The 18,288-nt window shown below is 39.7% G+C and overlaps 1 protein-coding gene across 1 annotated transcript in view; it reads left to right on the top strand.

Annotated features, from left to right (window-relative positions):
* Positions 1-17,079, top strand: part of MFSD14A (major facilitator superfamily domain containing 14A) — a 44,883-nt gene extending 27,804 nt beyond the window's left edge. The window contains exons 6-12 of the mRNA XM_047083842.1: positions 4,041-4,259; positions 4,534-4,647; positions 5,405-5,476; positions 11,826-11,938; positions 13,059-13,156; positions 14,538-14,701; positions 15,739-17,079. Of these exons, the coding sequence (XP_046939798.1) occupies positions 4,041-4,259; positions 4,534-4,647; positions 5,405-5,476; positions 11,826-11,938; positions 13,059-13,156; positions 14,538-14,701; positions 15,739-15,945 (987 nt within the window). The 3' untranslated portion in view covers positions 15,946-17,079. The remainder of the gene's footprint in view (positions 1-4,040; positions 4,260-4,533; positions 4,648-5,404; positions 5,477-11,825; positions 11,939-13,058; positions 13,157-14,537; positions 14,702-15,738) is intronic.
* Positions 17,080-18,288: the final 1,209 nt, after the last annotated feature.

Below are 18,288 nucleotides of genomic sequence, written 5' to 3'. Positions count from 1 at the left end.
GATCTCGCCGTCCGTGAGTTCGAGCCCCGCGTCAGGCTCTGGGCTGATGGCTCAGAGCCTGGAGCCTGTTTCAGATTCTGTGTCTCCCTCTCTCTCTGCCCCTCCCCCGTTCATGCTCTGTCTCTCTCTGTCCCAAAAATAAATAAAAACGTTGAAAAAAATAAATAAATAAATAAATAAATAAATAAATAAATAAAATGTAATAGGCTAATATCTAGGTCAGGTATCAGCAAAACTTTTCTGTGACTTTGTGGGCTATACACAGTTTCTTTCATATTTGTTTTTGTGTGTATCTCTTCAAAAATGTAAGAACCATTCTTAGCTGGATTTGACCCATAGGTGGCAGTTTGCCAACCTCTGAATTTTGTTTTGGGAAATGAATTATTCAGTGGTAGTGTAGTCTGCTGTCTGTCAAATCTAAGAAGAAAATAGTTTACACGGGCATGATAGTATACAGATCATTATTAGATATCCAGAAGTAGGACAGTGATGAATTTCAACAAATAAAGGACAAGCATCTTTTTTTTTTTTAATGTTCATTTATTTATTTTTGAGAGAGAGAACGTGCATGTGCTTGCAAGCAGGGAGGGGCAGAAAGAGAGGAAGAGAGAATCCCAAGCAGCCTCTGTGCTGTCAGCCCAGAGCCTGACATGGAGCTCCATCCCACGAACCCTGAGATTGTGACCTGAGCTGAAATCAAGAGTCAGATGCTTAACTGACTGAGCCACCCAGGAGCCCAGAACAAGCATCTTTTGATAAATAAGGGCTGAATATTATGTCAGGCTGAATCTTCGTTTTATAAGAGACTGTTTTCTTGATTCAAAGGACACTATATAACAAAGAATCATGGAATTTGGAAGTTTTGAGGAGAATTACTGATAGTGAGAAACTTAAAAAATAACTAATGATTTCAGTTGTAAACTTAGAACATTAAATGATACAAAGTTGACAATGGCCAGGAATTTTTTTTTATATGTTTATTTATTTTGAGAGAGAGCAGGGGAGGGGCAAAGAGAGAGGGAGAGAGAGAATCCCAAGCAGGCCTTGCACTCTCATGCAAGGCCTGACATGGTGCTCGGATTTATAAACTGTGAGCTCATGACCTGAGCCAAAACCCAGAGTCAGACGCTTAACCGATGAACCACCCAGGTACCCGCAAAATTTTTAAATAGTTTTATTGAGTTATAATTTACATACCATAAAATCCATCCATTTTATGTGTATAATTCAATGAATTTTAGTAAATTTTTTTTTTTCAACGTTTATTTATTTTTGGGACAGAGAGAGACAGAGCATGAATGGGGGAGGGGCAGAGAGAGAGGGAGACACAGAACCGGAAACAGGCTTCAGGCTCTGAGCCATCAGCCCAGAGCCCGACGCGGGGCTCGAACTCACGGACCGCGAGATCGTGACCTGGCTGAAGTCGGACGCTTAACCGACTGCGCCACCCAGGCGCCCCGAATTTTAGTAAATTTATACAGTTGTGCAACCATGACCACAATCCAGGTGGTTTTTGTTAAAGGTTTTTTTTTTTTTTTGGTCATAGCCAGATCCTTGAAATTAATATTCAACCTGGAGGCTTTATATATTAAAGGCATATTCTAGCAAATGACAGGTAATTCTTGTAAAAATAATACAGATGCAGCTAACAGCGGGGAAAGTGTTATTTGTGGTCCTCTGTCTAACCAGAAAAGTAAGGCCACTAGGTGAGGAGAATGGAGGAGAAGGGAAAAGACATGAAACACCTACACTCTAATTGGACCTTTGCTCACTGCTTCGAATACATGGTCTCTGTGAATACGATATCTCAGTGACCGTCGCAGCGAGAGCCATTGCTCCTTTGTCCACTTAAGTTCCAGAACCATGCTTATACCCAAGTTCCTCTGAGACCACAGCCCATTGTATTTAATCTGCTAGAGCTGCCATAACAAAATACCTCCACTGTCCAGTTTTAGAACATTTCCATCAGCCCACAGCCCGTCTGTCATCTGTCTCCACCCCTCACCTCAGGCAACGAACCACCAATCATTCTACGTTTGTAGTTTTGCTTTGAATAGAAATTTCACATAACTGAAATGATACAACACGTAGTCTCTTGGGTCTACACTTAGCATAATCTTTTGAGGTTTATCCATGTTGATACGTTTATCAGGAGTTCCACTTTGGTATAGTGTTCCATTGTATGGAATATACTACATTTTGTTCATTCATCAGCTGATGGATACTTGGGCCGATAGCTAGATATTTAAAGTTACTAGAATGTTATGTACTTGTCAAATAATTGACCTTTGGAAATCAAATTGCTTCTTTTGAGCAGTTTTTTTTTGTTGTTGTTGTTTTTTTAAGTGTTTATTTATTTTTGAGACAGAGAAAGACAGAGCATGAACAGGGGAGGGGCAGAGAGAGAGGGAGACACAGAATCTGAAACAGGCTCTAGGCTCTGAGCGGTCAGCACAGAGCCCGACGCGGGCCTTGAACTCACGGACTGTGAGATCATGACCTGAGCCGAAGTCGGACGCTTAACCGACCAAGCCACCCAGGCGCCCCTGAGCAGTTTTTAATAAACAGCTAAAAATAAGCACTCCTATGAAGTTAGATCCTCCATCAAAAAGTCAAAAATGGCCTAAAAACAGAATAAAACACAGGGTGGGGAGCAGAAACTCCTGCACTACAACATTGGTCACTAATTATCCTTTACAGAGTGTAGTCTCTGTCAGGTGTTACTTGCTGTCACATCTGCTGATGTGCAGGCCAGTTTGTCTAATAGGCCAGACATGTCTGAGAATAACATGTCTGAGAATAAGTTACTCTTTGCTTTTTAAAGTTTATTTACTTATTTTGAGAAAGAACACATGTGCATGCAGGAGGGGCAGAGAGGGAAAGCGAGAATCCTAAGCTGGCAGCATGGAGCCCGTTGTGGACACAGACACAGGGCTCGAACTCATGAACTATGGGGTCATGACTTAAGCTGAAATCAAGAGTTGGACACTTAACTGACTGAGCCACCCAGGCGCCCCAGAATTAAATTTTTCACCTGTGTCCTCTTTAATCTGCATCTTCACCAGAGGTGTCTGGACTTCTCAGAGTTGGTTTTTTTTTTTTTTTTTAATTTTTTTTTTTCAACGTTTATTTATTTTTGGGACAGAGAGAGACAGAGCATGAACGGGGGAGGGGCAGAGAGAGAGGGAGACACAGAATCGGAAACAGGCTCCAGGCTCCGAGCCATCAGCCCAGAGCCTGACGCGGGGCTCGAACTCACGGACGGCGAGATCGTGACCTGGCTGAAGTCGGACGCTTAACCGACTGCGCCACCCAGGCGCCCCTGGACTTCTCAGAGTTTTAGACATGGTTAGTGATGAACTAAATGCCAAGGACATGTGATCCCATCCTTCCTAACTCCACCACCTAAAAAGATCGCCAAGTTCAGTTTTATACTAGCGCTTAACACTCTCTCTGATGAGAAGATAAATGTCAAAGTCTTTAAGCTTTATTTCAGCCAGTCTTAAATATGCATCAAGGTAAACATACATTTCATTTTAATATTGGGGAAAAAAGTCATAGTGACAGTGGATTTCTTCAGAGCATTGTTTTTTAGACTTCTTTCAGGCCATTACGTATTTTTTTTAGTTAAGAGTCTGATTCTTTTTTTTTTTTTTTAATGTTTATTTGTTTTTTGAGAGAGAGAGCGTGAGTGGGGGTGGGGCAGAGAGAGAGGGAGACACAGAATCCAAAGCAGGCTCTAGGCTATGAGCTGTCAGCACAGAGCCCAATGCGGGGCTCGAACTCACGAACCGTGAGATCATGACCTGAGCTGAAGTCGGACACTTAACCCACTGAGCTACCCAGATGCCCCAAGAATCTAATACTTAAAAAATCTAATTCTTTTCTCTTCCTGCAAAAGAAGAGAGCATAAGACAAATGGCAGAGGCAGGAGAGGGAGGGTGCAACGGGAGAACTGACGGAAATCTGAGCTATGTGGTGCTGAGGTAGAGTCAGGCTGTACTGACTAATCTCTTCCTCTCGACCTTTACTTGTCACAGGTGTCAGCAACATTTGCCGCAAGTCTGGTAACCAGCCCTGCAATCGGAGCTTACCTTGGACGAGTATACGGGGACAGCTTGGTGGTGGTCCTGGCCACAGCAATAGCGTTGCTAGATATTTGTTTTATCCTTGTTGCTGTGCCAGAGTCGTTGCCTGAGAAGATGCGGCCAGCATCGTGGGGAGCACCCATTTCCTGGGAACAGGCTGACCCCTTTGCGGTAAAAAGTTTGTTTTTTCCTTTGGCAAAAAAGGGAATGTATGATTCAGTGCAATATTGATATTTTGTTGTGGATGTTTCTTTGGGGAAAACATCTTGACAGATTTTTTAAAATGTTTTAAATACTTTCTGGAATAGTTTGGGGAAGATGAAATACATTTTTAAAAGCTAGCTGAGTATCTGTATGTACACTGCCAGAAGATAACACTGCATATTTTTAAGAGCAGGTCAGTGTTTGGATATAAAACCTTATATCTGTCTTTTTCTAATTCTAGTCCTTAAAAAAAGTGGGCCAAGATTCCATAGTGCTGCTAATCTGCATTACGGTGTTTCTCTCCTACCTACCGGAGGCAGGCCAATATTCCAGCTTCTTTTTATACCTCAGACAGGTAAAATCCTATTCTGCCAAAGTGGACTTTTCTTCCATCGTTTAGTGCCTTAATAACAGAAATATTTAATCTTGAGAGCACTATAATAGAAGGGACTGTTTCAATGAGTCCTATTTTGTAAATAATGGCTCACTAGAACTCCTCCTGTGTAGTGTGGTTTATGATCCTTATGCATATCTCTTAAGACTTTTGGTTTATGCAGAAAGATATGATTATCCTGTCGATGTATGTGGCTTGAGTTTATGTGTTGCTTATAGACATGATGGCAAGCTTGAAATCCATTCACTTACTCCAGTCTCTTTGTGATTTAGAGCATGGATTAGCAAAGCAGCTAGCCATAATGAGAGTGTTAGTTTTTGCTCCTTAACACTAATCTTACCAAGCATGGTCAAGCCTTTTTTAAGACCTGTAAAAAGCACAAAACAGCACGATATTTATTTGTAAAACGGACTCAGAGTGCTTGATAGCTGTCTCCAATTTATTAAATCTAAGTCTAGATCAAGGGACTTCGATACCTAATCTAAATTAAGTAGCTTTTGTTTTTAGTATGTTAACAGTTAGGATTGGGTTCTCAGTGAAAGCCAGATTCTTCCTCTGAAGAATTCTTTGGTTATAAATGAGTTGTATTTTCTTTTTCTGATGTTAATGTTCAAGTAGTTTGGTGCCCATTTGATGTTAATGTACAAATAGTTGCATAAGTATGGTGTTTCTTGTGCTTTTTTACTAATTAATGTTGCTTTTTCTGGAAACCTTCTAGATAATGAAGTTTTCACCAGAAAGTGTTGCAGCATTTATAGCAGTCCTTGGCATTCTTTCCATTATTGCACAGGTGAGTTTCTTTTTAGAGTGATGAGATAGTTACTCCTGGTTGACCATCCACATGGGCCTTATGTGATACTCAGGTGACACTTTCTTGATGGAGTCACCAGTGTCAGGAATCTGACATTTGTAGGTTCATAAACTCCTGTTTTGTTAAGTGTAGTTAGTCTTGATGAGATTTTGGGGACTGACACATATATTAATCAACATATGTCTAAACCAGAAAAATAGTTTGATTTACACTGCTTACCTGCATAAAGTCAAATATTTTCTTTTAATTTTTTTTTGATGTTTATTTTTGAGGGAGAGAGAAAGAGTGCAGGCGGGGGAGGGGCAGAGGGAGAGGGAGACACAGAATCTGAAGCAGGCTCCAGGCTCTGAGCTGTCAGCGCAGAGCCCAACGTGGGGCTTGAACTCTTGAGCCGTGAGATCATGGCCTGAGCCTACATCAGACACCCAACCGATTGAGCCACTCAGGTGCCCCAAAGTAGAATATTTTATGTTAGTCCTTAAATATTTATTGCATACCTACCATGTGTTGCACACCGGGGATATACCAGTGAACTTAATTAAATCCCTGCCGTTGTAGAGTTTGCATTCTTGTGGGATAAGAGAGAAAACTAATAAATATGTCGATGTAAACATATCAGGTGTAATGAAAACTATAAAGAAAAATGGTACTGAGGATCTAGAGATTGACTGGGGGCTGGGTGTTAATTTTATTTGGAAGGGTTGGGAAGGCCCTGCTGACACAAGGTGACATTTGAGCAGAAACACAAAAGAATGGAGAACAAGCCATGGGAATATCTGGAAGAAGAGGATTCTAAGCAGCAGAAACAGAAATAAAACTCTCAGGACAGACTGTACCTGGCATGTGTAAGAAACAGCCAGGAGCCAAGTACGGCTCTCACACAGTGAGCAAAGGAAAGACCTTTAAGAAATGGAATCTGAAAGGTGGAGAGGGAGCAGATCATCTGGGGCCTCACAGGTTGTCCTAAGATGTGACAGGAAGATAGGAAGCCATTAGAGGGTTTTGAGCAGAGGAATGGCACGAGCTGTTTGTCTTGGAAACCTAGTTGGTAGCCAGTGGTTGTCTGATGAATAAGATACTAATCAGCCCAGGAATTTGGATCTCCTTAGGAGATGTTTCACCTTTGCCTCGAAACTGTGTCTGTTCCATAATCAAGTACTGTGCTCCAGTGGCCAGAATTTTCTGTCAGTCCTTTCTGTGAAAAAGCCCCAAACATTTCTTCCTATTTGGCTTTGTTTTTTCTAGACTCTGAGATGATCTAACATTCTCTCCCACCTTAAATCCAGTCTTCTAGATTACAGCTTTGTTTTATTCTGTTCTCAAAATGAAAGGCAGAGTCCATTTAATAGGATTCTAGTATGTTTCACCATCTCTTAGGTGTAGGATTCCTTCTGCAGATCTCATCATTTATGAATTTTTTGGTAGGTCTAGTGATAAACGTCAAATTTAAATTTAAATTCTGTAATATACCCAATACCCACACATGCGTACACATGGCAGTATTAGTACTATTTCTAATTTCCATTTTATCTTGAAGCTCCTTGATCAGAAGTAATGTTGCATTCCATCCTGGCTATCAGAAAAGTGCACTTGAGCTTTGGAGGAAAATATATTGTTGCTTGTATGCATAAATAGCTTTTGAAAAAACACCCCTCTGAAGCATAACACCAAGGAAACTGTACAAATAGAGTAGAGCTTGATGAATTCTCAAGTGTTAAACCAATCTTTAATCCTGGGATAAATCTTACCTGCTCATGATGTCTTATCTTTTTCTTACATTGGTGAGATTGTTAATATTTTGTTGAAGATTTAGATGAAGAGAACTAGCTAACATTTACTCTGACACTTAAGAGATTTATAGCTATAAAGTGTTAGGAAGTTTCATTTCATATGTAACTGGTCATGGAAGCTGCAGGTGCCTAATAAATTCAGGCAGTAACCCTGCGGAACGCTTGAGTGATGTGAGGGTGCTTCAGAGGAAATTTTCCCTCTAGTCAGTAGATGGCACCTGGCACAAAGGACACAAGGTGGAAAACAGTCTCTAAGAGCTGAGAATCCAGAGGGGCAGACATGTGAATACAGGAGGCATGTGGTTGGGTTTGTATTTAGAGCACTCATAGTGCCTTGAGTCTGGGAAGAAATGAGGCACCGTCCATCCAGCGTTGATGGTACAGCAGACATTATGTACGCAATCCACAAGGAATATGGTACTTAAATGACCATTTAGCTTTCGAGGCCTACATAGAAATACAATTTTTGAGATGAATTTTCACATTTAAAAATAAAGTCAGAAAATCAGTTGGACTTCAAAAACAGGTGAGAGGAAGTATGTGGCATACATAGAAATACTGATAATTACATTGCTGTGTCATTATATGAACTAAAATGTTAAGTATAATATATAACCCCAAAGGTAGAAGAATTATCTTGCATTCTCATTTATGTCAAGTATACATTGAGAATAACTCATTTACTGTTGAACTCTGAAGCCAGTGGAAGATCTGTGTCTTTGAGCCTCCTCTGTAGCAGCACAGAGCTTACAGCTTCCCCTTTGTTCTGTTGTACTGCTTGCCCCTGTGCTTTTGCTCCTGCTGGCCTTTCTGCCTCCCATTCTTCTGCCCTAAGTATCCCTTCTCTGAGCTCCCATATTAACTAGGGCATATCTATCACCGTATAGAATACACTAGCTTTTACCTGTTTATTTCTGATTATTTTTGCCTTGGTACCAAGATTGTGAGTCTCTATAGTAGTAGAGCTCCGAGTAGACTGTGAGGTTAGGAGTATATCACATTCATCTTGGTTTTTGTAGCACCCTGTACTGTGTGCCTGCACCCAAGTAAGTGCTAAATTAAAGGACATTGGTTTTTTTCATGGTGTTTTAAAAACTTTATTTATTTTTATTTTTTAATTTACTTTTGAGAAAGAGTGCAAGCAGGAGAGGGGCAGAGAGAGAGGGAGAATCTCAAGCACGTTCTGCGCTGTCAGCACAGAGCCCGACATGGGTTTGAACTCATGAACCATGAGATCATGACCTAAGCCAAAATCAAGAGTTGGACGCTTACCCGACTGAGCCACCCAGGCGCCCTGGTGTTTTAAAAACTTTAAAGGAGCACTTGGCTGGCTGAGTCAGTAGAGCATGCAACTCTTGATTTCAGGGTTGTGGGTTTGAGCCATATGTTGAGTATACAGATTACTAAAGAAAATAAAGTATTTTAAAAATAAATAAATAAATAACTTTAAAAATTAGTAGGAAGCATTTCAAAATTAGGAGGTTAGAGGTGCCTAGGTGACTCAGTTGGTTAAGTGTCTGACTTTGGCTCAGGTCCTGATCTTGCGGTTCGTGAGTTTAAGCCCCATACCCACATCAGGCTCTCTGCTGTCAGCACAGAGCCTGCCTCGGATCCTCTGTCTCCTCCTCTGTCTACCCCTCCACCACTTGCTCGCTCTCTCTCAAAAATAAACATTAAAATAATGAATGAGTGAAAATTGGGAGGTTATGTGAAAATATGGGTATGTAGCTTCTCCCCCAAAACAATAAGGTCTGTAAACATGGACAGACCCACTTCCCATTGGGAGCCAAACAGTTGCTGTCTATCCCCTTTGGGGCTTTTAGGCCTTATCACTTCTTTGGAGCAAGGAGGCGTGAGTTCATAATGCTTACACTAATTAAACGTTTACGTGAGTGCTCTCATCTAGTCCTCTATATGCTGGTGACTCCCACATTTCTACCTCCACCCCAGCCCCTGAGTTCCTGCTTGACACATCTGCTGGGCATCTCAAACCGGACATAACCAGAACTAAAATCTGGATTCCTTCCCCTTCGTGCTGCTCATCTCATTTACAGGCATGACCACGCTCCTGGTTGTCAGGGCCACAAACCTTGGTGTCATTCTTGTTGATGCTTGTCATTCTTTCTCCTTACCACACATCCAGTCCATCAGATGGTATCTGCTGTTACCTCTGTCTCCAAAATACATTCTGAATTGAAGCTTTTCTCATCATCTCCATTACTAGTCTCTCAGCTTCCATAATTGTCTCCCTACAGTTTATTCACTTGGCAAAGAAATTCTTGTGAAGTTTTAGTCCTCTTTTTTGCTTAAAATTTACTTTCCATTGCAACCAGAATAACCCTAGACTCGAAGTGACCTCATTTTGCCCCATTCTCCATGTTGTTGAATACACTCCAGTTCAGGGCCTTTGCACTTGCTGTCCCTGCTTAGAGCGCTCTGTTCTCTGAGATATTCACATAACCACCCCCTCCTCTACCTCCTCATTCAGCTGTCACCTGAGAAGGTCCTTCCCTGTCCATCATGGTTAAAGTAGCCCCTCTGTCACACAATTCCCATTTTATTTTTTTCACAGCAGCTACAACCTGGAATTCTCTTGTTAAACAGTGTGCCTATGTCCATCTTCTCTCCAAGACAAGGTATTCTGTTTGCTGACCAGTGCTGTGACCTATTCTCTGACCCTTGGGTCAGTGCCCTTAGACCTAGAATAGCAATGGGATATAGTAGGAACTTGGCAAATATTTGGTAAACTGACCCAAACTCGTGTCAGTTAACTGTTAGCTAGCTGTGTACATCTTGGTTAAGTCATAAGTTATTTAACCTTTGGGACAAAATGAGTTCTACTAAATTAAGGGACACCAAATAATTTTTCTTGTCTAGCACACTAAGCAATTTATTCCATCATTGAGAATATTGTGATGTATCTAAAAATCACACATACTTCCCATCAACACTAAGAACTTACAATAGGTGCTAGGGATAAAGATTCAGGTATTTAAGGAAAGTTCCTGCCCTGGGGGAGAAAATCCATGTTCCCAGTTAGAGTGTCCTATAAACGGGAAGTTTTTCTTTGCTAACTGCTTACTCTGGGTGAGTTCCCTTTTGTGATTGTGGTTGTTGAAGAATGTAATCCAGTAAGGTTCTGTGCCTTATGAAACCTGGTGGTATACTCACTTGATTTAAGGGAAAATCTGAGAGAAAAAAGCTAGGAGTCTTAATTGTTCAAGAATCTTAACAAGAATCTTCATTAGCGGGGCGCCTGGGTGGCTCAGTCGGTTAAGAATCTTCATTAGCTTTCCACTGGCTTATCTGTAATTAAATCTGAGTAAACTCTTAAATGGCTGTATCCATTTAAAGAATTTGAAACTTCTGTTTGATAATTGTACATTTAAAATGTCACCAGTGGGGTGCCTGGGTGGCCCAGTCAGTTAAGTGTCCGGCTTCAGCTCAGGTCATGATCTCACCATTCTGGAGTTTGAGCCCTGCATCGGGCTCTGTGCTCACAGCTCAGAGCCTGGAGCCTGCTTCGGGTTCTGTGTCTCCCTCTCTTTCTCTCTCTGCCCTTCCCCCATGCATGCTGTCTCTCTCTTGAGAATGAATAAACGTTAAAAAAAAAATTTTTTTTTTAATGTCAGCCAGTTATCCACTAGTGATTTCCTGAATTATTTTCACTTTTTCCTGTATGGACTTACTAGCTATTTTAGGTAGTATATTTAATACTTTCATTAAAATAGCAAAAAATATTTTCTAATGTCCCCAGATCATTGCTAAATTTGTTAGCTTTGAAAGAAAATAAAACCCATCCACTCATAATACTTATTAAATGCTTACTGTGTGCTAAGCACTTTATGTAAATATCATTTCATCTAACCCACATGACAGAGTTTTGAAGTAGGTAATATTCTTGCCATTTTGGAAGACACTGTTTGAGAGTGAGGTAACTTGCCCAGGGTCATACAGTGAGAGCCAAGATTATGATCCAGGCGGTTTTTCCAAAGGCGCGGTTTCTTAAACTGTACTTTTCCCATATGATACTTGTTACGTCTGTTTACTGTTTGCCAAGCATCATGGTGTCAGCAATAATTTGGATGAAGGATGTAGAGTAATTGTTGTACTGTTTTATTTGTATTTAGTCAGAACAATAAGCATTTTGGATTAACTTGGACTTCTAAAAACTTTTAAAGCTATTATGTAACAGGATCTCCAAATCATTAGTTTGAACTTTTTGATGCTACCGCTTACAATTTCTGATTTAGGTGGTCAGTAGAAATGTACTCAACAGAAAGCTCACTTTGCTGTTTCCAGTTGTCTTTTTCCCTGAATCTGGATCTGTGTCAGCAGAGGAACCTTTCATCTGCTGTCTGTGACCCGGAATAATGGTCTCAAGATATATTCAGGGCAATTGTTGAAAAGCCAAAATGTAAAAAAAAAGTGGTAATCTTAGATTACAGATTGAAGGAAGTCACCAGTTTTTTGTTTTGTTTTTTTTAAAGCTCTTTTCTGGTATAAACCGTTCTATTCTGGTTTTTGTTCTTTTCTAGACCATAGTCTTGAGTTTACTTATGCGGTCAATCGGAAATAAGAACACCATTTTATTGGGTCTTGGATTTCAAATATTACAGCTGGCATGGTATGGCTTTGGTTCAGAACCTTGGTAGGTATATCTTAATTTTTTAAATTTTGCGGTTTTTTTATTTTTCCAGCTTTATTGAGGTTATAATTGACAGACTTTTTGTTTGTATTTGCTTCTCATCTAAGGCTTAGTATTAGACTTTAATCTGTCTTCTCCTGTGCTTTTTTCTTTTCCTGTCTAATGTATATAATACAGATTTCTCACTTGGGTATTTGTATATTTGAGACTGGCTTGAGGATCGAAAGGTGTGACATTCTTTTGTATCTATGGGACAGGTTAAAATGGGACATTTTAAAATGAGATTTAGTTTTTCAGTCTCTACTGGACATTTTAATCTGTATCTTCATTAGGAAAAAACATAACCTCAAAGCAGCAAAGCTCTGAAAGCTAGCGTTACTTGCCTTTTTTGTTCTTCTGGTTAGAAGAGAAGTATTGTGTAACACCAGTGGTCATTACTGATGACAATGACACACTGGAAGTTAACTGAGAAAAGCCCAATTGTTTTGGTCCCGGCTTCATGCCAGAGAAAAGTCTCTCTGCTTCTCTTGCCAGTCTGCACTGCAGAGCGAGGGGAAGAGCGACGTTGAGGTCAGGCTGCCTGCGCACACCTCTGTGTTCACAATCACGGGACCGAAGTCCACGCTTTCCACTGATGTTTCATTCACCTGAACGTATCATCTCTTTGGATTTGGATAGGAGTCAGCATCAAGAGCATGTTGATGCATGTTTTGTTTTCCAGGCTAGTTTTTACAAAGAGGTGCTCACAATTTAAATTATCAAAAACATTTCACGTATCAAGCCCAGAACATCCAAGGCTTAGATCAGATCTGTATCCTCACACTGAATCACAAGCCTGTGGGAACACTGCCTGAAGAGTTACTGGCTTGGGAAACATGTAATGATGTTGCCTTAGGTGTATTACCCACTATGCTCAGAGTGCCCCCATCCCCACCCAGTGCTCCAGACCTCGAAGTAACTTGCCCAGAGTCACACAGGAAGGAAGGAAGGAAGGAATAGAGCAAGTACAGTTCTCCTTTTCCCTGCACCACAGCCATTTTGCAGCAAGTTACTTGGATTTTTGTGTATTTTTACTGACAGGCACAGTGGAGAATTTATTTTTGTTTGGCTGCTTTGGTTACAGGATGATGTGGGCTGCTGGGGCAGTAGCAGCCATGTCTAGCATTACCTTTCCAGCTGTCAGTGCCCTTGTGTCACGAACCGCTGATGCTGATCAACAAGGTGAGCTGATAAGAATGCATGATGATAATTATTTAAAAGTTCAGAATATTCTAATGCTATGTTCTGTCTCCTTCCTAAGTACAGAATCATAAATAGATCTTTAGGATAAAGAATTTAAAATTGCTTTCACTGTTAAGAGGAAAAGCAGAGTCCAGGGAACTGTCTTTAGGTGGATACACAACTATGTCTCTCTCTCAATGTGTGGTCCTGTCTGTTCTCTCGCAAGAAGATCGAGTGATCTAGGTCGGCCACCGCATATTCACTATTAAGTGTTTACTCTGATGGATGGGCTGGACACCTTGGGTTTAAATAACCCTTTTATTTAAATCTTATGTTTCAGTTAAAGACATAGACAACATTGTTGTCTTATGCTTTTGTGGTAGGAACATTTGCCTCTTGAAACGCTAAAAAATAATTCTTTGAAAAGGGTATGTTTCCTCTAGTTATAAGGGAAAAAAGGGGTGTTACAAGAGTGGCAATGATCACTTGGTTGCTAAATGAGAAAGGAAAGGCCTGTGGCTAAAGCATAGTGCATTTTACATTTGGGAGAAGATCCCAGAGAAAAAAAACCAAACTCTTAAGAAAAATTTTTTTGGGGGGGACGCCTGGGTGGCTCAGTCGGTTAAGTGGCCGACTTCGGCTCAGGTCATGATCTCGCAGTCCGTGAGTTCGAGCCCCGTGTCGGGCTCTGTGCTGACAGCTCAGAGCCTGGAGCCTGTTTCAGATTCTGTGTCTCCCTCTTTCTGACCCTCCCCCGTTCATGCTCTGTCTCTCTCTGTCTCAAAAATAAATAAACGTTGAAAAAAAAAATTAAAAAAAATTTTTTTTAAGTTTATTTATTTTGAGAGAGAGAACAAGCAGGGGAGGGGCAAAGAGAGAGTGACAGAGGATCTGAAGCAGGCTCTTTGCCAACACAAGACAGTCCAGTGTGGGGCTTGAACTCACAAACTGAGATCCTGACCTGAGCCAAAGTCAGATGCTTAACTGACTGAGCCACCTGCCAGGCACCCCAACCCAAACTCTATAAAAAGGGTCTATATTTGATGCAATGGGGTAAATAGCTGCTTGGAACAGTTTTTAACAATTATGCTTGTGAACCAATGCCTTATTTTTAGCCGGCGATGTTTCAAAGGGAAATAAAGTGCTTTTGCCCACTTATTTAAACTAGGCCTCTGTATGGGTTGGGTATACCTTGACTTCATATTTGCTGCTTATGCTTTGTAGAGCTGATGGCCTCTAAGTACTTTTTAATGTCATCGTAGTAAATTGCTAGTGTCACAAAGAAAGCTTTGGTTTTAGATTGACTTACTGTTTGTATGGGTTCTAAGGTAGGAAAAAAAAAAGTAAGCGGAGCATTACATAATTTGTGTAAACGATTTAGGTGTTGTTCAAGGAATGATAACAGGAATTCGAGGACTGTGCAATGGTCTGGGACCAGCTCTTTATGGATTCATTTTCTACATATTCCATGTGGAACTTAAAGAACTGCCAATGACAGGAACAGACTTGGGAACAAACACAAGCCCACAGCACCACTTTGAACAGGTAATTCGTCATTCACATGGTGAAAATATAGTTCATTTGGCTGGATTACAAGATAAATGGGTTTTGGTCACTAAAGTTTTTACTTGAGATTATTTTAGATCTATGACACTTAAAAACCAAAGCCTAAAAGGACTGTGTTCTCCTGTCTACCCCTTTTTGAAATTGGACATAACTTTTCCTTCGAGAATTGTTTAAACATTCTGGTTTGTCCTGTTACACGTAACGGCATAGATTAACAACCGTTCATCTGTAGTACAATTTGTGTCTCATCTGGGACTTTTGTACTGCAGGAGTTCCCTATATTAAGCCTGCCTTCTGTACAAAAAGTCAGTTAGGTGCTGATAAACGTCTTTTGTTCACTTGTTTGCTGTACTTTCCCCCCATACAACTGAAAAACGGCAAACACGATCATTTTAGCCAATACAAACAGCGCATCAGTTTCCTTGCTTGTTCAGCAGAGTTCCACACTGATCTAACCAGCTAAGACTACTTGTAAATGAAAATGAGTGTTTGTGGGCTATCCACAGGTTAAACTGGCAGTGCAAGTTTTTGCTAAGAATGAATGTAATTTGGACTAAAACAAAGGTTTGATTCTTAATGGTAACAGCATTAGCTGTATTTTCTTCACCTTTAGTTACTAGAGAATATATTTACCTTTTAAAGAAAATAGTCATGGATTCTGTTACTGTAGTTCATAGTGTATAATAAATTTTATTACTCTTGAGATCTTGAACAGATTAAGCGAAGGCTCATAGAACGTGTTCCGATTTTGTGATGACAGTATATTTTTGCATAGGCTGTTTTTAAAACAATCTTTTGGCTGTTTCTTGGGACCAGTTGTTATCCTCAGAATATTATAGTGAGCGTGTCCCTTTTCTTCTAAAAAGCAAATGCATGTTCTAAACCATGGCTTTAATGGAGAAAGAGAGGTGGTCTTGGCTTATAATTCATGGCAGTCTGTTACTACGAAAAGATAAGCAGTTCTTAAGAGCAGAGATGCTCTGTACAAAAATCCTAATTCTCTTTTCCTTCCTCAGAATTCGATCATCCCTGGCCCCCCCTTCCTCTTTGGAGCCTGTTCCGTACTGCTGGCTCTGCTTGTTGCCTTGTTTATTCCAGAACATACCAATTTAAGCTTGCGGTCCAGCAGCTGGAGAAAGCACTGTGGTGGTCACAGCCATCCCCATAGTACACAAGCGCCAGGAGAGGCCAAAGAACCTTTACTCCAGGACACGAACGTGTGATGACTGAAATCAGGAAGACTTTTCTACCACACCCAGGTCTTAGTTTTCACCTGTAGTTCTGGATGTACATTCCATTTCCATCTCAATGTACTTTAAGATTGTCTTAAGAAATGTATCTGCATGAACTCGTGGGAACTAAAGAAAGAACCAGAACCGGACAGTTTTCCAAAGATGTTACAATTTCTTTTGAAAAGAAACCTTTTGTTTATTAGCACCAATTTCTTGCCACTAAGCTTTTTTGTTTTATTATACATCCTTTAATTAAAAACTATATACGTACCTTCTTAGATACTAGCAATGTCTCTGCTACCATTTCCTTCAGGTGTTGAGCTTTAACTCTATGCTGACTCACAGTGAGACAGAGTAGGTAGTACGGTTATGGACCTGTTAGTTTTAACATGTAAAATCTTGGGTCAAATAATTCAAAGCCTTAATGCAGATGCACTAAAGAAATGGTAAATGAACTGTTTGCATTTAAAAAAAAAGAAAAAAACTTAAGAAAATTGTACTAAATCTGAATCATGTTTTAAGCTTGTTTGTAGTAATTTTATTTTAAAAACATTCACCACTGTTTTTGAAACGAGAAAGTATCAGCCATTTAGAATTTAAATTGGGGTAGAGTCTGTAAATCTAAACACTGGCTCGAATTTGTTTCCCCAGCTACTTCTACCACTATTCTTTTAATGTTTGCATAATCATAAGAACCTCAACACTTGAATACATAATCTAAAATTATATAGTAAAGCTGGTAGCCTTGAAAATGTCAATGTGATATCTGTATGTAGATAAATATATATAGTGGCCTTTCAGGACTGTCACAGTAACACTTTATTTACAGAGCTAATGTTTGTCCTAAATTTTCAGGACCCTAGAAGAGAGCTTTATACAATTCCTGATGTGAATTTCTCTAAAGTGTATATTTTTGTGTCCAGTTATATTATTTAAAAAAGTGTTACTTTGTAAAAATTGTACATAAAGTATTGTATAGTTTACACTGTTTTCATCTTGTGTGTGGTTATTGCGCAATGCTTTTTAAACTTGGAACATTCACTATGGTTAAATAAGGTCTTAAACGAAATGTAAATATTCTGTTAATAAAATTAAATATTTTAATGATTTTTTTTTAAAAGAAAAGTCTTGATCTGTGATTCCCTAGAAGGTCTGTTTGGGCTTTATTTGTTACCATCATCATTTTTACAGTAACAAATCAAAGCTTTACACCTTTTCCCTTTCAATCCCTTTTTTCTCCCGTACTACAAAATACTCTTGTAGGAGGACAAAAGAAATGAAACCCTGGTCCATAAATTAAATGCAAGTAAATTCTAAGCATAGTCGGTAGTTGCAGATGAGTCCGGTTTATGTTTTCATATACTTTTACATGTCTCACTCCATAAATACTTTATTAACAAAGCTCACAGTTTACAGAAATACGTTCATTGCAACCTGGTGATTATTAACACATGTACAACTGTACACTGCAAAACAATTTCAAATAAAAAAGAACTACTTGTAGATAATAAATCCCATCCACTGTCACATTTTATACATATCACATAATATTTACAGGAAAGATTACCACCAAGAAGTTACTTTCCAGATGATTAAAAGTGCTCTGAAGTTAGTGTAACCAAGTATTCTTACTAATATTAATATAGTATATTTAAATGACAAAAATCCAACCCCATAATGGTTACTAAATGTCTTAGAATAAATCCCCTAGTTAAGATTGCTTGCAACTGCCAGCAACGTTTCACGGTATCATAGGACTCAATATCGTGGCTTCAGAAAAATACTAGCAAAGATTCTCTGTCTTACCGTGAACCCAATGATACTGGTATGCCATTAATGTCTTCAATGTCTCTTTCTTCATCTGTGTGGTGAGGGAGGTCCTTCAAAATAGTTTTTTTTTTTTTTTTAATTTTTTAATGTTTATTTTTATTGTGAAAGTGAGAGACTGAGGGGGTGGCAGGGCAGAGAGAGGAGACACAGAATCTGAAGCAGGCTCCAGGCTCTGAGCTGTCAGCACAGAGGCCGACGCGCAGGGTTCAAACTCAGGAGCCTTGAGATATGACCTGAGCCAAAATCAGATGCTCAACCAAGCCACCCAGGCGCCCCTCTTCAAAATAGTTTTTTAAATATCACACAAGTATTAGCAATCTTTGCAAACAAAAACTGATTTATAGGTTTCATAAGAGAATGCTGCTCTGTACTGGGTGGTGGTCAGCAAGAAAACAAATTGGGGACCCTCTGATACTGGGTGAATTTTTTTTTACCTAATTTTTTCCAAGTAATTCTTACTTGAAACACTTGGTTACAGGGAAAACAGCTGTTAACTTCTAACAG

The sequence above is a fragment of the Lynx rufus genome, unplaced genomic scaffold, assembly GCF_022079265.1.
Source record: "Lynx rufus isolate CCGP_SWC_20201006 ecotype Redwood Valley unplaced genomic scaffold, mLynRuf1.p SCAF_2, whole genome shotgun sequence".
In the NCBI taxonomy this organism is placed as follows: Eukaryota; Metazoa; Chordata; class Mammalia; order Carnivora; family Felidae; genus Lynx; species Lynx rufus.
This window is presented reverse-complemented; position numbering and strand designations above follow the sequence as displayed.